The 23,880-nt window shown below is 38.4% G+C and overlaps 1 protein-coding gene across 1 annotated transcript in view; it reads left to right on the top strand.

Annotated features, from left to right (window-relative positions):
• ncf4 (neutrophil cytosolic factor 4) overlaps window positions 1-21,201 on the top strand; it is a 29,416-nt gene extending 8,215 nt beyond the window's left edge. Inside the window, exons 5-10 of the mRNA XM_014990353.2 lie at window positions 1,126-1,253; window positions 4,008-4,059; window positions 13,054-13,152; window positions 15,998-16,149; window positions 17,617-17,682; window positions 20,871-21,201. Coding sequence (XP_014845839.1) covers window positions 1,126-1,253; window positions 4,008-4,059; window positions 13,054-13,152; window positions 15,998-16,149; window positions 17,617-17,682; window positions 20,871-21,078 — 705 coding nt within the window. The 3' untranslated portion in view covers window positions 21,079-21,201. The remainder of the gene's footprint in view (window positions 1-1,125; window positions 1,254-4,007; window positions 4,060-13,053; window positions 13,153-15,997; window positions 16,150-17,616; window positions 17,683-20,870) is intronic.
• Window positions 21,202-23,880: the final 2,679 nt, after the last annotated feature.

Here is a 23,880-nt window from a genome sequence, read left to right as displayed (position 1 = left end):
TGTCTCCAAATGACTGAACTCTCTAAGGTTGAGTCCAGCCATCTAAGTCTGCTGCTTGTATCTGTGTTGATGATCAGAATGTAGCTAAACCGGTAATTCATCACCTTTACATAGCAGGGAAGCACCTACATTACTACTGACAAACCTGTCAGTCGATCCATCTCCCACTCCATCCTACCATCTCTCATGAACAGAACACCAAGAGACTTGACCTGATGAATAAAGCTGACCCTTGACCCTGAGGGAGCAGTCCACCACCACAGAGTGGAGCATGGGATGAAGGTGGCAACAGTGGTAGGAGCTTGTCCTGGAACCGATGGGTTGCCAGTTCACTTCCGCCAACCCCACTCTGCTCCTTCAGACTAGCCAGCAGCAGTTAGCAAACACCTGGTGGAGCTGAACATCTGCTGGGCTCATTATAGGAGCTACTTCTCAGCTCAACGCTGGTGAAAATTATGTTAAAGGGTTAATAGAGGAGCCATGTTGTGATGACTTCCTGAAGGCGGAGTTTCAGAAAGAGCAGGAGTTTTTTAAAGAGACAGAGGCCCGATTTCAAGCGTTAAGTTGCAAAGTAAAAATTTTTTTAAGTCACATATTTGATATACAATATATAGCATTTTCCTAACAACTGAAGTTAACATAGTTAATTGCTTGTGCTATAAAATGGCACTTTATGCCTGGAAAACACATAACACTTTAACCCTTGTGTTTTACACACGTAAAACTTGTATCATTTGCCATAGTCCTCAACGTTTACCTCAGTCCTCGCACACACAAGGGTTAAGTCACAAACATAACAAAAACGGTTCAACAGAAAAATTTTATTAATATAGAGATAATATAATAATTATTTTACATGGCAAAAGAAAAAAAATATTGGGGATTTTTTTCACTTTTGTGAAAACCCTCATCCCTGTACTCTTTATTCCAGAGGTGTGCAGATTCGTTTTTCTTAAATCCAGTTTTTGTGCCAAAAAAGGTGCTAATATGATTGTTTGTTACATTGTTCATGCATCTGTTTCCTCATCCTTATTCTTTATCCTTTTCATATCATTGAGGATAGGGAGGCACTGCATCCTTCCAGTACCCTCCACCCCCAACTCATCCTTACTTCTCTCTCCTCAGAGGCTGCTTGGTCTTCCAACATGGCTGCTACTTGATGATACTCTCAGGATGTTCTTCTATCAGACGGAGCAAGACAGTCAGCACGCGCCTCGGGCCCTGAGGCGTCTTCGTCCACCCACCCGCAAAGTGTAAGCCTGGCCGCTTCAAAATAAAAGCACTACTGAACAGACTTACAGTGTTGCCTAAAGCAAAGTGCAGTGAACCTTTCCCAGTGTTTAAAGCAGCCTGACAATATTACAGCCAACACACCAGTGCCTGGATTCTGGTTGGGAATCTGGGAAGTAGGTTACAGTCTCTACGCTGATGACGTTCATCTGTTTATCTTATTATTTTAACCAGATCATATGAGTCGGTAGCGGTCACAGTTATTTGGCAATTGGTTTGCTGGAGCTGAGATTTTATTTTAAATCTGATCAAATGTTAGTATCTGTGAGCAAATTCAGTTGAGACTTGACAACAAAGTTTGTCTTTGCCACAACTTTCTACTACCAGTTTTTGAAAAAGTATCTTCTGCTAAGTATTTGTAGACGCTTCATCCCTTGGGGTCAGCAACCTGTTTTTGCTTTCAAGGTATGTAGGTCAGAGTTAAGTACATTACAAAACACGTTTCTCTGAAACATGGTCCGGATTTAGATTTACAATGTTTGAAAAAACAGCCAATTTTTAAACGTGAACGAAGGACTAAGCATGACCCCAGACCTTTGACCACTTATGTCACTGTCTTGACAAACATTAATTGAATCAAAATATGGTTGTGTTTATTTCAGACAAATTAGGCTACCGTAACTTCTTTAATGTGACCTGCTTTTTTAAGAGCTCTCTAGGAATCCCATCAGCTTTTTGTTGTGTAACAAAGGAACAACCCGAGCTAATAGTCAAACTATGAGGAAGCTCCTGTGATCATTTCCAAAGGAATTATGAAATACTAAAACGGCTTTCAGAGTTGAAGATGCTGTGGGGAGTGTCAGTTTACAGTACGAGTTCATGATAAATGATGTAAATGTTGCTGGATGTCATCAGCGGTCTGATGTCGGACGGAGTCACAGGGATGTTGGAGTGATGTTGACTCCAGTCAGTTCAGTGGAAGTGAAACTTCTCTGCCTTAGTCTCATTAATCATATGTCTGACTGGAACGATTGACACACTGTAAAAAAAAAAAATACTGGCAGCGGTGGTTTTTATACTATATAAATATGTTTAAAGAAATATGTTAAAATCCATAAAATCCAAAAATCCACAGCTAATACCGTATTTTTACTGTAAAATTCTGCTGCTGGTATTTTATCGTAAATTAGAGACAGGTCATGTTTTTTAAAACATAAGATTCTTTATGTTTATATTAAATTTTATATACTTATATATTTGTGCTCTTGTTTAGGGTCTAATTAATACTTTGTAGAATAGCCTTTATCTGAACAACAATCTCCAACTATTTTATCACGTTAATTATTATTATTATTATTATTATTTATTTATTTATTTTATTGCAGAATTGCTCAGGCTAAGTCAGATTGGATAAAGTGCATCATAAAATCCTTTTTGGGGGTAAACATACTGAGAATTATGTCTCTATATTTTTCCACTTCACAGGTATACAACAGGTTTGTGTTGATCTATCTTATAAAATCCTAATAAAATACATTAGGATTGTAATTTGACCAAAATGTGAATGTTCAATTGTATGAACAGGCCTGCAAAGGCTACATATTCTCACATTCCTCTCAGTTTCTGACTGCGTTGAGCTAAGAAGCAGAGAAACAACGCAACGCAACGTTACACAAAAATCTCCTTCCTCTTACCTCACAGCTCTCAGAGCCTCTCATTGGCCTGTTTTCTTGTGGTCCATTCAGAGTTAAGTGAAGGCTCTCTCAACAGGAAATTATGCAAAGCTTTGACTTCTTCCCCTGCCCTATTCCGACCTTAAACCAGTTCAAAGAAAAATTCACCTTTTTTTTTTTGGAAACATTAAAGAATCTGACGTTTCCTCTTTTGAGAGTCTTACTCTGAGACTGTTACTATGTTTGAAACCATTTCTCTCGTTCGGCGTTCCCGTCAACTCTTCAGAGCAGAGATACTTCTTGAGGTAAATAGGACGTTTATTTTTAAACCGGTGTGCTTTTTTTTTTTTTTTGACAACCTGATGCATTCGTTTTCTTTTTAATCATATCGCATTGTGTTTTTGCTGGAGCATGAAGTCGCTGTGATTTCTACAAATTTTGTTTTTGACCAAAAAAGATAATTTTGTTATCTGTATAATACAGGCAAACCAATCTTTTTTGGGAGGATTTCGATTCAATTATTGAAGTATTATGAGTTTTGATTTTCTTAAAATCATTTAGATGTTAAGAAAAAATGTAATTCTACACATACCTTGTTAATTATGAAATTTCTGTACACTATTTGCATTTTTTTTTCATATAAAGGACGAGAAAGAATAAAAAGGCCAGATTATATTTATGCTCGTAGTAAACTTAATACTTAAGTGATTTGTTAAAAATTGATTTGAGGTTAAATTCATTTTTTTTTTTTTTGTATGATGAGGACATTTTGGTGCCAAATTTGAATCTAAGACATCCAAATATTTCATATAAAAAAAAGCCTTATAATGTATTTTTGCATTTTTGGAAAATAAAATTCATAAATCTCATGACAGCACATCTAATTTCTCAGGACAGATTTCAGGCAAACCAATAGCACATAAACGTCTAAACCGCTCCGATGTCCCGACCAAAAATACACACATTAAGTCGTCCTCTCGCTGTGAGCCGTGGATTATTTTTGGAAAAGCTTGCTCTATCAGTTTGCGTGTTTTTCACCTCTGTCTTCTTCTGCAGACGACGTTCAGTTGCGTGACTCTTTCTACGTTTCTCTTTGTGTTCTAGGAAAACAGTAAAAGAACCAAAGATGGACCTCTTCTCCTCCCCCAGGGCAGAGGTACATGCAGCCACATTGGGGTTTTTTTTCTTCTTTTTTTGTTGCTTTGGCTACGATCACATCCCACAGAGCTGCAACCTCGTAGTTAAAGCAACCACGCAGAATGCACTAAATCACCCAGAAACATCCTGTGTTATCCTGTTAGCAGCACCCAGTTGGCTTCAGTGCAACTCATGATACACACACACACACACACGCACGCACGCACGCACGCACGCACGCACGCACGCACGCACGCACGCACACACACACACACACACACACACACACACACACACACATCAGTAAGAGTCCTAACACTACCTGAATTAAACCCTGAGTCGCTACAGAAGTTTTAAAGGGCATAGAAATAATTTTAAAAAGTCGATTAGGCTAATTCTATACAACAATTCTTGCAAATTAATAGGAAATACATCAAAATTTGAAACGGCACATAAAATTCTACACAATCTGAAAATGAAAAAAGTGAAAAGAGTTAAAGAACTAGAACTAACCATACAGTAAAGTAACACTGACATCTTTCATACGATGCTGCTTTATTCAAATTGGAAAAAAAAAGAAGAGGAAATGAGATCCATCTTAAACAATTGAGTTAATTTGTTGAATGTAATTAAGTTAGGTTTGCCAGCCTTAATTTATTTACGTTGGTTCGACATGAAAACTTAACAAACCAAATATTTTACCTGGATGAACTCAGTTTGACTACTTAGAAAGAATTGAGTTAATTTATTACAAGTTGGATGACTTGTTTTCTCATTTAAAGCTTTTCTCGGATTTTCTTCCAATTCCTCAGAATAATTTGCTGTCCGATCATAGTTTAGGTTTGAAGAGCCACTTCACTGGGAGCTAATATCTCCCCGATCCTGGGGAAATATTAATAATAATACTTCTTGTGGGAAAGACAAATTTACAGGCCTGTTGAACTCTGTTTCTTTCACAAAACAATGTCTGCATTCTTATGAAAGGTTGGCAGGAACAAAGCTCCTTAAAAGTCAGTCTGGTTTGTTGAACTGTCATCTGTGTGTAAACATAAACATGGTTAACATCAGATGCATTGCAGTGAAAATGGTTACACACACAAACAGAATGGACTAAAAATAAGTGAATTCAATGAGACACTGGCTCATTTTCTTGAGACAGAGTCTCTAGAAAATGCTTTATCACTTTAGGAAAAGCCTGTTTAACTATTATTGCTAATCATTTTGGTCCTTTTAAAGCACAGCATATACATGTGATGTATTCCAAACGTTCTGCAGTAGATTTAACACTAACTTTCTCAAAATAACAGGCGGAAAAGATAAGTGGAAATTTTTAGACTCCTGTGTCAAACAGGCCTTATGATTTTGAAGTGTTTCAGTGCATTTCTCTTCATCCACTTCACTGTGACCTTTTTGACCTCATCAAAAGTTCCTGTCTCGCTTCACTTCCTGTTTTAATTTAATCTCCTTGCATTACCTCTACATTATTCTCCCTTCAAAGCTCTCCATGACACCTTAAACCCCTCCTAGGTTTGTCCTTCTGTTTTCCCCTCACACAGGTTTTCTCTACGCAACTTTGTAACCTTCTTAGCCTGAATCCTCTCTGCTGCCTCCTCGTCGCATTCTGTCATTATTGTTCTGTTCTTTGCTAAAACTGTTTTAATGCAGCAGTCGTTCACCTTACAGCTGAACAAGTTTGGTTGGGAAGCTACTGCAGCAAAGGTAAGGTAAACATGCTGCAGAGGATCTGTAGGCTAGAGGACATGGAGATGACGCTTGTTAATAACTATCTAACCACTAAGTTATCTAGCTAATGAGCTACGTAGCTAATGAGAAATCTAGCTAATGAGCTAGCTATCTAGCTAAAAAAATATCAGTTTGTCTTTCTTGGTGGTGGGACTCAGTTAAACTTTTTGAATTAATTCCAGGGTCTGTAATTAACAAATTGAAATTAATTGCATTTTTATTGAAAACTATGAACTGAAAAAAATATTTTCAAACCAAAACAATCATTTGCTGCTAAATTATTGAATAAATTCACATATAAGCTCAACAACAAAGTTATTTAATTGGTTTTAACTTTTAATTTCAAGGTTCCAGCTAAGAACTTTTGAATGTTAAAAAAAAAAAGTGATTTATTATATACTTTTTTTTTACATGTTTAAATCTATGTGATTACTTTATCAAGGTTCAGGTGTGCAAGTATTTATTTTCCTTTTGAGAGTGCGTCCTTACTGTGTGGGCTTTTCAAAAGGCTGCAGCTGAACGGATCTGTACAGGGTTTATAAAGTCCAATGGTTGAGCGACCATATCTTCTGCAAACTGAGCATTGAACCACAAAATGTTATTAAAAAGACAAAAAAATTTTGTTTAAAAACATGTTAACTTGATTAAAAAGTAAAAATTGAGGACCTTCATGAAGACATGAAGGTCTTAATTTGTTGGGAATAATCAAATGGATTAAGCCAGTCTGGTTTTCAGCATATTTGCTGTAATTCAATTTGAAAAGGACATTTGAGCCAAAAATCTTGTGTTTTCAGAGTGTTTTTTTTTTTTTTTTTTACTAAATAATGACTGAAAATCAAGAGATACTATACTTATATGTCTTACGTTTAGAAGAAACATAATGCTGTTTACTGCAAAAACACAAAATGTCAACAAGAACTTTTCAATTAAAACAAAACCACATTGCTGAAAAGTTAGTTTGAAGTTGGTTTTGTCTTAATTCAAGTGTACTGAAATATTTGCATTAGAAACTAGACCAAGTGGCTACATTAGCATCAGCACGTTGCTAACATTCATGATTTCAACAACCAGAACAACGTCTGGCTCTGAAGCCAAAAGTGGTGTCGTCCAATCAGAGATGTCTGAGGTTTCCCACTGGGACCTAGCTCTACCGTTTTGCTAATGTCGTCGTGTCTTCTTAATTTGTAGCTGTACTTGGCTAATGCTGTTGTGTTTTTCAATTTGTAGTTGTGTTTAGTGGTTTGAACTTCAGGGCCACCGTAGAAAACCTGTCAGAGGTTCACTTTCCCTCAGTCACGACTGTAAACATTTGTTTAAAACTGGAAGAGACAAACTTTGCACATTTTGTCTTCTCCTTACTGTGGCGCTGTCAGTGAGCTCTCAGTATACATTTTCCCTCTTGTGTAAGTGGCTCGGGCTGCTAGGCTAATAGCCTGCATGCTGAGTGCGTGTCTGCAGGTGAAGTGAAGCTCTTGAACTATCCGTGCTTTATCCCCTCGCTAAAGCATTTAGCTTTCCTGACCTTGTGCTGCACCAAAAACCATGGGACTCTAATACACACACACACACACACACACACACACACACACACACAGTACATTTTCTTTACTGCATACTGAAATAGTCTTTAATCGCCAAACTTCATTTCACTGCCTCCTCTCTGTCTTCTTACCCTCTCTCCCACACAGAAGTAAAACACTGATGTACTCCACTCATGAAGCTGCCAGCCTACTCAACATTTATTTTAGCTCTGTCTTTTTTCTCTCTTTTCTCTCTGGAAAATTGAGTGATCCTCTGTGCATTTTTGGGGCTATGTTGTGTGTGTTCCCAGTGCTGCTGGAAAGAAGCTATTAAGCTCTATCTGAGCAATGATCAATGGTTGGTCTGAGCCTTATGGATAACAGGAGAACACGGGCATTTGTCACTGGAGAGCACTACCGTCTTCTCTGCAACACTTCCCACTCCGCAAGGATTTATTCCAGGCTTTGCCCCAAACAGCGTGATGAGTAATTGTTGTTAGCTGTGCTACTATGAGCTTTAAACGAGGTCAATGAGACAAGCTGCTCTCGGTTGGCGGGAGTTTCGTACGGATAAGCTAGAGGCACGGTTTGTCCAGTGAGGAAAATGAGCATAAGTGAACAGAAAAGCAAAATTCAAGAAGAAAACACATTTTAAATTGCTGCCAGAAACGGGTTAGATAAACACCTTGATGCAGCGCATGCTAGTAAATATGGCATTGCAGAGTTTTTGCAGATTTTCTAATGAATACTAATTAGAAAAGAGGTGGTTTAATATGTATGTACAAATATGCAGAAGAATAATCAGCCTCAAAAACATGGAGGTCGTTTCCTAAGATAAATAATAAATATTGAGGGAACTCATCTTCACTCTGTGTAAAACCTTTAAACTAGGGATGCAAACAGATAATTAACTTACGGTTACTTGTTGATTAATTGTTTATTTTATTAAAATTAGTTCCAATTTATTAACTGATAACGTCCATTTAGGCCTTCTTTTAGTGTTGTAGTTTGGCCGCCATCCAGCAGAGGGCGCTGCTGGTCGTCCATAAGCTGCAAAGCCATAGCCAGCTGATAGAGGATTCAAGATGGCGGTGACATTGAAGAACGGAAAAGAGAAACGGTCCAAACAGAGTCTGGTGAGGGATGGAAAATGCACTTAAATAATGTTTTGAAATATAAAAACTCGACCAGCTCACCTTAATAGCTCTCATTCAGCCGAGTTACATGACAGAGCATCAACTCCTGATTCAAAAATTACTTTTGTGCTACGAAGGCGAGAACATGATGACAGAAAATCAGAGCCTGACAGAAAAAATTGTACCATTATGGAAAAAAAAAAAACAACTTAACAAAAAGCATGGTTTGTTTTGAGGGCTTTCGTGAATTAATAGACTTCATAGAGCGAAGTTTTAACAATACCTTCTAGAGTTCTGTCTGTTCTTCTGTACTTCATACAAAAGTACAGCCAGTACTTAGCTCTCTTCTCATGAGGAATTAAGCATATTTAATTATTTTCATCTTTTATTTTTATATTTGGCAACCCAAGATGTTCCCGCTATTAAATTTAGATGTCTCACGCTATTAAACTTAGAAATCACAATTTTCTGTTAATTTAGTCAGTATTAAATACAGCTGAAAAATTAATGTTGTTTTTTTTTTATTATTCAACATATTATGAAACATGTTGCCCTTTATGTTATGGAAAGACATTCGACCCTCTTGATACAAGAGAAAACAAAAGTTGTGAAGAAAATGTCCGCTTACCAATTAATCATTGGTCGACGGATAAGATCAATTAACTCTGGATTAACTCATTAATCGATAACTTGCGTCAAAACTAATGACAAATAGTGAAAATTGGCTACGTAATTTGAGTTTTAAGTCTTCGGACATAAAACTGAACATTTTTGTCTCAACTGATTATTCAGTTGGTACTCCAAGTGAAAAAGTAGACTTCAAAGGAAAATATTGTTGCATTGTTTCCACCTTTTTACAATTACTCTTTCTTGTTGCTCTTTAGTTTTACTATATAAATTAATTTTCTGTAAGACCGTCAATTGCTATGGATGGAGACAACAACAGAGACGACAGAAAAACAATCTTAAAAGGATATTAGGATGGAACAAAGATGATAAGGTCATAGAGCGACAGAAGGCATATGGAGACGGTAAATTGCTTTGTCACAGCGTATTTGGTGTTTAAGTTGGAAATGGTGGCCTCAAACACATTTTCACATCATCTGCAAATTACTGCAACCTGAAGGTCCACACTGTAATAAAACAGTGTGAAGAGCCATTTATTAAAAATAGCGGCCCTGGATTCATGCGGCGAGAACAAGTGTGTGTGTGTTGTCCTCTGGGTGAGTGTAATCTCAGCGGATTGTTAATCCAAGCTGCTCCCTCTTTCCCCAGCTTCATTAATCTGCCACCAGTATGTGTCTCATTTTCTCTTGACACACATCCACACACACTTCCTCTCCTGTGTAGCCAGTGAATGAGACACACAAGAGAACATGTGGAGGATTCTGAAGGAATGTTTCTTAAATTGTCGACATGTCGGACCCAATTTCTGATGCAATCTCTCTTTTTGGCTTTAGCTATTCATTTTCAAAGCTTGTGCATTCACGCCACTCTACGTACGTACATGTTTTACAGCTGAATGTATGGAAAGGAACATGACCTCTTGTCTCAGTGTCTGACATCAGATTGAACCGTTCCTGGTTCGGATCAGTTCGGATTGCCTAAATTGTCATTTATATTGTTTATCAAATACCAAAGTTTATCACATCACTGCAAAAATAGAAAATCTTACAAAGTACTTTTGGCCTAGTTTCTAGTTCAAATATCTTAGCAGACTTGAAATGAGAGAAAACTAACTTACAAGTAACTTTTCAACAAAATATAAGAGCTTGTTTTAGGTCAGTTTTGTCTTAATATTGATGAAAAAGTTCTTGTTCCATTGGCAGATAATTTCACTTTAACATGGGGGAAAAATGTCTTGTTTTAAGTGAAATTATTTGCCAGTTGAACTAATACTTTTATATCAATATTAAGTAATTATTTACTTAAAGCAAGTAACTACATCTTGCATTAAAGGTACTGGTAAGTAATCTTTGTCTTATTTCAAGTGTACGGAGATATTTGCTCTAGAAATGAGACCAAAAACACTCGGTAAGATTTTGTGTTATTTCAGTGATACTTTTTTTTATTTTTTATTTTTTTACCTTCTTCAAATTCAGAAGTTTACTTTTGTGTTACCAGTATGGTTGCATTTTAAGTCACTGTCATTGTAGAGTAACTTGTCCTTTAAGCAACGCAATATTTTGGGGATTCTGTCCCATCCCTTGTGACAGACCTGGTGTTACTGTTTCAGGTATTTGGGCCACGTTGCTCATAATTTTCAACTTTCTTTGGAACTTTGAGGTGGCCACTCTAAAATATTGACATATTTTGTCAATATGTTGGTAATGTATATTTAACAATATATGAATATTTTGTCAAATATTTGGCTCTAATATTTGTACTTTCTGGCTTTTGTTACTACCAAATTAGCCAGATTAGCTATATTGTACCTATTCTGGCTGAATATGTCGAGTGACTGTCCATTTGGAAGACCTTTCCGAGTGTCTTTTCATCCCAAGTCAGGACAGGATTTGTTTCATCTAATGATACAAACTAGTCAGTGGGGTCAGAGACAAAGTGTCACTTGCTGCGTTTCCATTACGAATGTGAACGAAACTTTGTCAATATTCTGCTAACGCCCAAAAACACAATTTCACAATTGGTGTGGTTCCATTTAAATAAGAGACGTAATTAGAGTCACACCTGGATAAGTTTGTTCACGAGATAAATCCCTAAAAATCATGCTGCGCCGTTGTCCTCACACCACTTCCTGTCGTCTTTTTCTTTGTGACAACATCCAGTTGTTGATCATGTGACGTGTGTGATGCAAATAAAGTGTTCTCATTGGAATTTTGCACAATAAGCCAATTTCAATATGGCCAAAAAAAAAAAAAAATCTACCTCTTACTGGCGCCAAAGCAAGTCAACATGTTACTACACAGCGAGGTTATTGGTCACACTCCACCTCTTACATCCATTTCCTGTGTAAAAGCCATCATCTTCTCTGTAAATAGCATTCTAATGCAAACACAAATATGGTCCTAATCTTTATAAATTAGCATTAGCATAAACTGAGCTGACATTCTTGAGGTTGTAAAACTGGAGAGGAGAAAACAAATGTTTTAAATGTTTTAAGTTTAGCAAAATGACAATATCTGTGCAGAAACATGAAGACAAAACATGTTCAGGTGAGACAGACTTGTAAAAAGTGGAGGCAAACTGCACTTAAAGTTAAAAATGAGGTTAGTTTCCCGCTGAAACATACTTACAAAATGTCACTTTTGCAACACATAAAAAGCAACTAGCAGTTAAATAAATGATTAACTGATTTCCAATTAAATAATCATAATTTCTATTGATCTGATCAGTTTGCCTATTTTTGTCCTTTTTAGCCACAATAATATTGCAAATTACAAAAATAACCTTTTTCCCTTTTATTCCAGAAACATTGTTGTTACACCAATGGTACCATCACCATTTCTCTGTGAGAAACAAGCAGCATAAAAACAAGCAGCATCGATCAACTCTCTGCAGCGCTGGCTGCACCTCTGCTTAACTTTTACTTTTCTTATTACCCACCATCCTTTTCCTCCTACTCTTCATCCTCCTCCTCCTCCTCTGCACCTCCCTCCCACTGCTTTTACTGCTCCTTGTTCTTTTTTTGGTCACGGTTGTAATTCTCTCTGCCTTTTCTCTCTTTATTGTTGCTGCTTGCTTTCCTTTTTTTTGCCTCTTAGTCTTTCAAGCTTGACTTCAGCAGATATTCAAAACAAAAATGAACATAAGAAGGGTTTATTTTTTAGGTAAATTGTGGCCAAAAAGTTGCATGGTGAATGAAGTAGTTTGTGTGAGTGGATGTGTCTAAAAGGCTTTATTTAATTTTTTTTTTTTTTTGTCTAAAACGCGTTAATGGAGTCTGGTGAGCTCTACTTTCCATGCACATTCACTCTGACAGGCTTTTATTCCACACACTAATGACAACCTGGGAGGTTAAGAATTCATCCACCTTTTCAAAACGCCTTTTATTGCTTTCCAGCATTTTCACATCTGCTCTTCACCTACACAGTTTTTGCATCTATTCCATGAACATGTAGCAGCTCAGTCACAGATTGTACCTCTGATGGCCTCAGCTTCCTAACTGGATACATTTCTCCTTTTGTTTGGGAATACTGATTATTTCTTAACAGATTCCAGTTAAGAAATATCACCAGGTGACACCAAAATGTCAACTTGCTGCTTTTGTTTCTCTGTCAGTCTTGGGTAGAATAGTTCATATTTGAACTGGTCTTCAAATAATTTGTTGAACTCTGAATTTTCAACTTATTTTACCGTGCCTTCATTTTTAAATTGTAATTTTCATGGTATTTGTGTATCAGTTTCCACCTTTTGAGCAAAAACCTCAACTTTCTAAGCAGAATAATTTACATCCTTCATTAACTCGCACACAAACACTCACCCATCACTCTCCAGAAACTAAAAAGTGTGTGAAGTCTTACCCGTCATTGCTCACTCTTGGTGCTCAGTCCGCCTGCTTCGCTCTGACTCTCTCTGTTCCTCTCTTCTCGTTCTTTCACTCACTTGCTTTTTTAAATCTTCTTTTTTTTCTCCCCCCCGTCTTGTTCGTCTCAGGCAATGTTTGACTTTCGCGGGAACGGCAAGGCAGAGTTAAACCTGAAGAGGGGAGAAGTGATCTTCCTGCTGCGACGAGTCAATGCCGACTGGCTGGAGGTAAGAACGGAGAGCGGGGAGAGAGAGGGAGAGACGGAGAGCGGAGGAGGGAGAGAGGGAACGCGTGAGAGGTGGGGGGAGGCGAAAAGAGTTGGAGGAGAAGAAGAGGTGGATGGAAAGGAACAGAGAAGGATAAAAAATAATTGATAAAAAAACAGTGGAGCTGGCAGCCGTTAAAAATCTAAAAAGTGCTGAAACGTATATTATCCATTTTGATCTGACGAAATAAAAGGGCAACCAAGTCCAACTTCGAGTTATTCAAGGTTTGTAGGATGAAGGGAAAGAACCAACCGCGTTATAAAGACCAAGGAACAAAGCTGATAAAGTTGTAGAGAACTTTGAAGCTGAGTTAGGCCATAAAGTAAAACGACCAACTCTGAAAACCTCACAGTTTGTTCACATTACAACAAGCGACGCACTCCAAAAAATTCATCCTTTATGTAAGAGAAAGAAGCTAAATGTGGAAAGATGGAAACCGAATCAGAACTTCTGTCCAACTAATAAAACACATAATGGAGAAAACCTCACAACCTGCAGAATCTAAGGAGCCAAACTCACTAAAACTCATGTAACATGGTATAATATTTTGAAAAAATAAGACAACTTACATGTTTTTTTTAAACATGAGGCAGTTTATTGCAATTGTTGAAGAATGTGATTTTTTATTTAGAAGGGCAGTATCATGTGAAATAAACTTCTTTGAGCTTTACATCATGTTCTCATGTAAACACACCTGGAGTTTCGCTTTGATTCTTTCATGCAAAGAATCAAAGCAAAACTAAATGGTTGAATCTCCCTTATCAACCATTTACCTATATAAAACGCCTGGTTGGACCTAGCCCCGCCTCCAAGGACGAAGCTCCTCCTCAGAGCTGCAGCCTCCAATCTTCTGCCTCACGGAGCAACTCCTCCACTCAGCTCCTTCAGACTAGCCAGCAGCAATTAGCAAACACCCGGTGGAACTCCAAAGCCGACTTTTGACCACTGAGCAACTTTTGCACATTAGCTCAGGTTAGACGCCTGTGATGTCATTTCCGGTTCAAGTGTGGCTTAAAATAATAATAATGTATCCAAGCAGAGCTTCTTTAGCAATGATTATGGGTTTCCTCTTTGTGGAAATAAATCTGATTTATTTAGATTTACATGGATGTACAGAAAACACAAAAGTGTTGTTCTTATCCAGGAGCAAAGAGATGTTAGAATGAATAACAGTGAGAAGAGAAGACAGAAAAAAGATATTAAATGAGAAATAATAATAATGATAATAAGAGGTCTGATTAGAAGCTAAGCCTGCCATCCAAAATCACACATTTTAATTAGCAGCTCGACTCTGAAATACAGACGTCGGCAAGCAATATAATTGGAATAAATTCTGGTCAGTCTTAAAATAAAAATATTAAAACAGTTAGGCAGCATGATATGTATAAAAAATGTAAAGTTAAGAAACAAGAGTTGAAAGTGAGTGGGAGAAAGAAACAAAAGGTGGAAGCTGATGTGATGGAGTGAGAATAAACATGGAGGAGGAAAAGGCACTTAACCTGAACGGGAGTTCAGAATTGGATCCAAAAAGGCAGAACATAAAAACCTTGGTCCGTTCGTTCTCGCCAACAAACGCAGCACAACGTTCTGCAAAAGTGTTGAACCAGTCTGAATTTCTTCAGGTTTGCTTCCAAGGAGAAAAACTTTGATGTAATCTTTCAGCAGGGTTCAGATCAGTTTTCCTTCAAGCTATTTCTGGATATTTTCTATCCATTGATTTTGCATCTGATTATGATGTTATTTTACTCTATTCTTAAAGAAAAAGAGACATCAGGACAAGTGAAAGAAAGAAAGAATAAACAGTGTTAGGTCTAAGAAACCAGCTACATTGTATATGCAGTAAATAAATCTCCTGTGTTGATGAAATTAAAGACCTAAAACAATGATTTGTGTCTCTACATGCAGAATTTGCTGCTAAAATCCTGTTTTCTGTCTCAAGCAGAGCTACCTTTAATTATTTCTTATTTAATGGAAACGCCACAATTGTGAGATTGTTTTTTTTTCTACATTAGCAGAATACTGACAAAGTTCTGCATGAATTTGTAATGGAAACTAAAAAAGCTTCCATTAAAAAAAAAAAAAAAAAGCCATTGTCATTTTTGAAGATTCAACAAAATAAATGAAAGAAACATATTTCATCGAGACAAGAAACTGCGCCTAAACTCTTTTAATGGCTGTCTCATTTACAGGTTGGGTTTACTGAAAGAAAATAACATAAAAAAGGAAGAAAGGTTCACTGGACAGATATGTTTGACTGAAAATTAGTTAAAACATTGTTTTTTATTAATCTTCAATAGATATAAAGAAAACCTGCAGAAACATAGATCCAGACCACTTAATGTTTAAAATTAAAATTGGTTTGTTTCCCTTCTTGGCGTGAAACAACCGTAACACGGTTCCAAAACAACTCTAGTTATAACTTAATGATTTTATTTATTTTTTTCTTTTTACAGACAGGCAGCATTCACTTAATTTGTATCTGATTTGTCCTCTCTGGGTTGTCCAATCACAGTTCTTTGAGTCAAGTATTGATTTCAGGCTCATGTTGTGAAAGTTTGCACATGGTTTTCATTTTTCCAGACTAACAGGCTCAGATATCACGGCCGTGCTAACGGAGCTTTATGACCGCGCCAAGTGCCTCTCACATGAGCAGCACGTTATGAGCTGCCTAATTATTCCACCAAGCCTCTCTGGCTGCGGATCTGTTCGGGTTCTTTTTTTTCCTCATTTCTCTCTTTGAATTACCTCCATCCTCCGAGACTCTCCTCATCACATCAGTGTTTCTCTCTTCTCTCATTTTCTTCAGGGGACGGTGAACAATCAAACAGGTATTTTCCCAGAATCCTTTGTGAAGATTATTAAGCCCCTCCCAGAAAGTGACTCTGAGGGTGAAGGCGGGGGCCACACCTACAGCTGCCTCCGCTGTTTCCTGCTCACCCCATCCGGAGTGGAAACCAGGTCGGTTTGATCGATCAACGACGTTTCTTGTGTTTTATTGTTGCTCTCTGTATAACATGAAGTACTAGATATTCACATTTATTGCAAAAGAAAGACACATTCCTCTTTTCTCACTTCCTGACATTTAATCAGACTAAACATTTCGTCTTTTAGGTCGTTTAGATTTTCCAATATTTCTGTTTCTGAAATACCAGAGATTTTTTTTATTATTATTATTCTTTGAATTCAGATGTTTACATCCATTTCCTTAGTAATAATTAAGTCCTTTCACGAGTTTCTTCCAACAGTTTGCAGGATTTCTGTCCCATTCCTCCAGACAGGATTAGTATAGACATGATGCATATTATTGCTTACATCAGGAAATTTTACACATGTGAACAATGCTGGAGGATAAAAACACAATTTTTTTACATGCCGCTCATGGCAGCGTTGTTGCGGTAGAAAACTTCTGTTAACTAAATGAAACCTGGAGATGGTGGTGTTGTTAATCGTGCTCTGCTCCACAGCAAAGGGAAAAATAATACAGAAGAACCATTAAAGAACAACTCAAAACCACTCTTTTTATTTTATTTTTTTTTTCGCTCACTGTCTCGTCTATGCTGCACACACATACACAGAGCCGTTACCATAGCAACTGACTTACAACAGCTCCTCTATATGACAAGTCAGACATTATGTTCCAGTTTATCGGGATTTAACACCAAAAACATCTGAATGTTTCTCACACAAAGAACAGGACATTCAGTCTGTTACAGTTTTATGTTTTCAGGCTCGATGTTTATTTTGTGATAATTAATAAGTGGTGCTGGTTGATTAGCTCAACATCTGCTCTATTGATGATCAGTCAGAGAGTCGGTGTGTGTAACTGAACCGAAACACACCGAATTACACAGCATGTCTACAGTCAAGCTAGCATAACTGAGCTACGTCCCTCTCACTTGCTATTTTTCCGTCAAGCTTTTTCCTGGCCTGTGAAATGTGATGACCCTGAACCCTGATAACTAAAACACTGAGTCCCTTTTTATTTCATATTTCACCTGCACATTTAAGACTCAGTGTGTTGTGTTGTCAGCTTGACAGCTAAAAATTGGAGTAGTGATTGTTAGTGAGCAGGTTTTTCTGCCCTCCAGCAGGGAGATGAGGGCTGGACGTCATGGTGCAACCTGTCTGTAAATGTAAATGCATGTAAATATATGACTTCTACTGTATTTCTAAACAGTACTGCTACTGCAGACATCCTCCAGGTGCAGATGGTCAGAACAAAGGTGGCTGTCTGCTCTCAACAGGGAACCTGTATACTGTCTGAGGTTGACAGACTTTGTTTTGCACCACTTAAAATCTACTGAAATAAGACAATAAAAACCATCGTCCTCACTGTGGAATTTAACTGTTTCTCCTTCCGTCTCTGGTAATTAAGGTGTGAATCTTTACAGGCTAATTTTTGATCATCTTTGCCCATTCTCACAGAGACGTGTGTGTACAAGAGGCGCTCACCATCCAGCCAACGTACAGTGAACTGGTGTCCCGGATGAGGTGAGTGCTGTGCTGCTTCTGCTTTCGTTGTGCCGGTTCAACGTTTTTGTGGGTAAAACTGAGAATTTGACGTCTGTAAGAGCTTGTTGCATTTGCATCGCTGTGAGGAAACACAAATATAGGTGTTGCTCTTATATGTTTCATAAGCTGTGCAGAGGTAAAGGTATCATGTGCAACTTCACACCTTTTAGATATGTGATAATGGCTTATTTGTTAGAACAATGGGGTGAAGATTGGGGACACGCTATGGATATTTTTCCATGTGTGAAGGAGGAGTCGGGTGTCATTTGCCTCTTACTGCAAATGAGAGACAAAATCTGTTTTCTGCTGTTATTAAAACTGAAATCATCCAAACGTATTTATTCAATTGACAGCTGATCTAATTCATCTAGGCTTCGCCTCTAGTGCTCATTCAGATAGGTAAATCATTTCACTTCTATATGCTGCACAAAAAGAATGAAAATCTTTTGAACTTTTTGTCAGTGCAACCAGTTCTTTACAAAATTCTTCTGTGTGTTAATCTCAGGATAAATCCAGTTTTTCTGAAGAAAGTGGGAGCTGCAAACTCATTTTCAAGTCCTATTTTTAAAAAAACACTTTATCACTTTTTATAAGGTGTTGTCACATCCTTTAAAAGTTTTATGCAGTCTTAAATGTGTGTGTGTGTAAAATCAAGTTCTTAAAATTTCTTAAAAATGTCACATTGGCCTTAAATACATTAATCACACGTCTTAAATTTTGTTGTGACAGGACTGTTTAACGGACATTCTCACACAAGTAGTAGTGGGCAGAAATCTTTGTGGCGTTCTGTGACTCGAGGTGGTTGAGGCTAAAGCTAACTAGCTACTAATATAACCTGACTAGCTAGTTAAGTGTTTGCTCCTATAATGGGCAAATTTATCGCCAGTTGGATGGATGACATTAATTTTCGCCTCTCACTCATTTCTGTTGCCAACCAAAATGAGGCAAAGCGCAAAAAACTTTTTCCCTTTTAAACGTGACACAGGCAGCGTGTGACGCACAAAGCTGCTGCCGAGAGCTGCAAACAGACCCAGAAGTTTCACGGTTTTTGCCAAGATTGATAATCCCCCAACCATCCTATATTCTTAGTTTGTTTTTTTGTCTGAAGTATTATTCAGGGTGGCATAAAAAAGGTCTTGAAAAATCGACTTGCTGAAACCTGCAGGTGCACTGTTATCAATGAACACATTTTGTTACTCAATCACATCCCAGTCAAAGGCATTCCAGTTTGGCTGTAATGTCATAAAAATGAAAAAACAAAACGAAAGTGGGTGTTAGTACTTTCACAAGGCGTTTGTTTTTATTTCTTAGTTTTGCTGATGTGAGTTGATTCTCAGTCTCTGCCTATCTTGCGATGATGTTCTACATCCTAAGGCGGCTAACGGTCTGTTCGCTGACCTCGTTATGTGCTGCAATACTTACCACTTTCCAATCATCAGAATCAATCAAAATAAATTCCTTTGGGACCGTTCTTCTCCTCCACCGCCTCACTGGCTGTCTGTTCTTCTTTGTCCCTTTTTCTTTCATCCATCCTCTCTCCCTCCATCTCTCATTATTTGCTCATTTAGATAGGTGAGTGCTACGACGACTGAACCCCCCCTCCTCTATTTATAATCAGCTCATTTCCTCTGCTTATCTGCTCATTATTGTTTGTCCATGTTTGGGGCTATTGTGCCCCGGAGTCAGACGGATGAGACTCTGCTCTTGAGTTTTAATACGGCTCAGCGCTGATAACTAGAGGGAGAGAGGCAGATTAGAGAGTGAGGGTGTGATGCTGTAAAATGAGTAAATGGGATTTAGAGGAAGAGGAAATATTAACACTTTATTGAAAAGGAAAGAGGCTGTGATTGAGTTGGGGGGGGGGGGGGTTTAGTGTAAATTAGTCAGCAATTTTAATTGATTAAAAGTCTTATTGTAGTTTAACTTTTGACACATTCAATCCACGGTTGGTCACTAGGCAACCGGTGTCTACCTCCGGCAGTAGTTCACAAAATTTGTTTTGCTGTTAAGATAATGTAAAAAAAAAAAACAATTTCACAGTGGCAGTTTTTCCTTTAAATAAGAAATGCAACTAAAATCACACATGAATAAGTTCATCCTCCTACCACTTCCAGTCGTTGTCTTCTTTGTCATTTCCGCCAGTAGTAACATCCGGTCATTGATCATGTGACTCGCGTGGTTCAAAAAAAATAAAAAGTGTTTTCATTGCAGTTTTGCGAAATAAGCTAATTTGGATGCAGCTGAAAAACCACCTCATCTCAGTGTAAAACTCTGTCTCAGAACAGCCAAACACCACTTCAGACCACAGTAAAACATTTTCTTTTTTGGAAAATTAGTTGGTTATTTTGACTTTTAGCATTTCTATCAATCTTTTTTAATGCAATACTTAAAAAAAAAAAGCAGCAGACCACTTCCTTCAGACCAAAGGCGTGTCAGCAGTGAACATTAATTGTGTAGCAATCTTTTATTCTTTCATTCTCAGGGTTTTTCGTTCATTATGAAGGGCTATAAACAATACTTCTAGGAACAAACTCACTTTAGGCCAGTTTCAGTAAGCAGTAACATGATTGCTGTGTGAAACGTTTGCTTCATCTATTTGACCCAGAACATTTTTCCCCGTTTCTTTAATTTCTCTAAACGTTTTATTTTACATTAGCCATCAGCTTAGTGCATTTTCACTGTGGGGTCCAAAACCATTCTGTTTACATAAATTCTGGATTATATCACTGCTCTTCCTGTGGGAGTGTTACTGCTCCAGGTTCAGCTATCTAAGGAAACGAGTGACTGCCCACTGCAGACCGGCGTCCACAGAGAAACCGCCGAATCGGCTCTAATCTCAGATTGATTCATAGCAACTATGGTTTAAAAGACGAGTAAAGTTCCTTTTGTTTTCATCAGTACCAGTAAGTTGTGGATTAGAGCGGAGGTCCAGTAGGGATTATTAATCTGTAGTTTCAAACTACATCATTATTATAATTTTTAAGAGGTTACACCCTAAAACTGAATTAAAATCCCTTCTAAAATGCAGTTAAGTGTAACAGATCTAAAATGGTCAAAACCAATTCTACAGCACACACTTGTTGAAAATATGTTTCATCTAGATTATTACAGACTCTCTCTCTCTCTCTCTCTCTCTCTCTCTCTCTCTCTCTCTCTCTCTCTGTCAGGAATGTCTTCAAGGTGGACGACATCGCCCTGAACTACCGCGACCCCGAGGGCGACCTCATACGCCTTCTCGACGACGAGGACGTCCAGCTGATGATCAAGGAGGGCAGGCGTCAGCAGGGCCGAGTCCAGAGGCCGGTCAACCAGTTTCCATGGGAACTGCATGTGAGCATGGCCTCTGACCTCTCAGTTTACGGCTCTGAGCCCTGAGAGAAATATTTAAACGTGGCGCAAGACAGAAGGAAGTACGGGAGCTAATGATCGCTGCTGTACGTTTTATTCCTGACGGGTCCAAACATTTCACTTAGCAGAATAAACTAATTTCAAATCTTTCTTGTACACTTGTATTTATTTAAAAGGCTTTTGCGGGCAGTTTTAGGACAAGAAAATGTTTTACTTGTCCTAAAGTAAACGAGTTTGGTGTTAAACTTGTTGAGTCGCACAGAAACCTCTTTCAGACAGTGAGGATGTCCAGATGTCGTTATCCTTTTGCACTTTTATGGTAAAAACATAAGTATTTTAAATGTTGGGAGTGCTTTATAAAGTGCATCTACCTTCCAGTAAACTGAAATTACCTGCATTATCATTTCATGTCTGCATATTTCTGTCAGCCCTCTCAGGGACTCTGACATCCTGACATTTCTCTCCATCTCACACCCTGCATAACCCACCATGGAGGCACATTCACCCTCTCCCCGGAATATAATTACCGGCTCTTCCTCGGGAGTTGCTGCTATACGTCAAATTAAGGAATATAATGAATGTTATTAAGGCCAGCACTGCATCAGAGTGCAGAAACGTACTGAGAACTGCTGATAAAAGGTGGGAAACGTTCCACAAAACCCAGAAAACTGGAAGTTAAGGTCACATTTTATTCATGTGTTATTATTTGTATTTTTTACAGCATATTTTCAGAAGCATTATTGGTTTGAATTAAGATTATAGCCGTCACAGAGGCCGGGTCTCGGCAGGTAATTTAAAACACGTTGAGCTGAAATGACGTTTCACGGCATACTTGAGCTGCAGGCGCTGACAGAATGCGGCAGAGGAACTTGGTACGCTCCGTATCTTTGACAGTGAGGACCCTGACAGGAAGCCGCTCCTGGGAATTTGCCTCTGCTTGAAGAATCAACAAGGGGAGAGCCACAGGGAAGACAGGCAGCTCAGTGGCTCTGCACCAGGAGAACGGCAGCGTCTCAAAATGATCTACCTGACGGATCAGGATACGTTGGATCACACCGGTACGAGCAGCAAAGTGCTAAATGTGGAGTCGCTCGGTGCGATAGGTTAATTGGGTCGGATCTTCTTTAGAAGCGTTCGCTCCTCTGAGTCCATTCTCGGCCAGTTTCTGGTGTCAGAATCAGAGAAGGGACATGAATCCAGAGGGGCGGAGACAGGAGAGCTGAGGGAGGTTACAGAGGATGACGAGGTCGCAATTAGCGCTGCTGTCAATGGAGAAATGAGAACGTGAACTCATCCTGTGTGATGCATCAGTGGCAGCAGGATTTCACCCTAAATTATTATTCACTGTTCTCCTTCCGTCAGGAAGACGATCCCCAACATTAATACTAAGGGTGCATCGATTTATCGACCAGCCGATTTCCTTAATTTTGGGAGATCGGTGATCCGCCAGTACTTACACGTGCAGCTGATCTTATCACAAAGGTCTAAAAATGAGCCAATGTCCTCCTCTGCTCTGCCATTAGACAGGTTTTGACTGACAGATTGGCCGGTCGGGTTATATTTGCACGTTTGCACTTAGTAGTAGTCACCGCACTGTTGCCAAATCCATGACTTTCTTGCTATATTTAACGACATTTCACTTGTATATTTAACGACATTTCACTTGAAAACAATTGGTATCGGCTAAAATCTGAATCGGTAGGTCAGACATTTTAAAGATCGATAATCAGCGATCAGTGAGAAAACTGCAATCGGTGCCTAATTGATACAGCAAAATGGTTTGTCAAAGTTCAGACCAGTATCCAGCTGAGAATGTGTCAAGATTTAACATATATAACTAGAGTTAATCTGACTGAGCAGTATCATGTAAAATCAACATTTTTTTTTAGCTTTCCATTATGTTATGATAATGTAAAATACATCATGTGTAAAACAAACCTGGAGTGTAACTTCTTTCATGCATGATTATTGAGAAATCCTTTAATCTTCCGTGGAAACCATTCAGCTGTGTAAACGCCTGGGTGGACCAAGCCCCGCCTTCGAGGACGAAGCTCCTCCTCAGAGCTGCAGTTTCCTCCTCACAGAGCAGCCCTCCCACGTGACTCCCCCACTCAGCTCCTTCAGACTAGCCAGCAGTAATCAGCAAACACCTGGTGGAGCTGAACATCTGCTGAGAGTTTATTGGAGCTCCGTCTCGGTGAAATGCTGGTAAAACATTGGTTCAGAGAGGAGCCATGTTGTGATGTCAGAATTTTTATTCTTGTTTCTTTTGTTTGCCTGCTTTTTGTGTTGAATCTGTAAATCAGTGGTCCCCAAACTTTTTCCTGTGAGGGCCACATAACTTTTCCCTTCTCTGGTGGGGGGCCGGAAATTTGTTGAGAGGGGGGTAGGGGGCGTTTCTCGATCGATTTTTACCCAGAAAGGACTTGGGCAAAAACCATGAGTGAAACGGTCACTGGGACTAACTAGTATATATTCAACTGAGAGAATGTAACTATAATATATTAATTTATCATATGTTAACATAAAGGCTCGTTTTGAAGTATAAGTTGCTACTTACAGGCATCGCTTCGAAGAATTCAACCTGGAATGCGGCGTTCATAACAGACACTTGTGGTCATCTGCTCTACCGCTAGCAAACAACTGTACTGATTAAATAACATAAAAGTCAAGCAGTTCCCTAAAAGTCCAACAGATGGCAGCAATGCAAAACAAAACACCCACAGTTTACAGGACACACTTCCTGCTAAAGAGCCCCCTGGTGGTTGAAGAAAAATCCACATATAAACCGGAAAATACAATAAATAAAAAAAAAAAAAAAAACCCTGA

Source organism: Poecilia mexicana, unplaced genomic scaffold, assembly GCF_051168715.1.
Source record: "Poecilia mexicana isolate PSO_F unplaced genomic scaffold, ASM5116871v1 scaffold_2, whole genome shotgun sequence".
Taxonomy (NCBI): Eukaryota; Metazoa; Chordata; class Actinopteri; order Cyprinodontiformes; family Poeciliidae; genus Poecilia; species Poecilia mexicana.
This window is presented reverse-complemented; position numbering and strand designations above follow the sequence as displayed.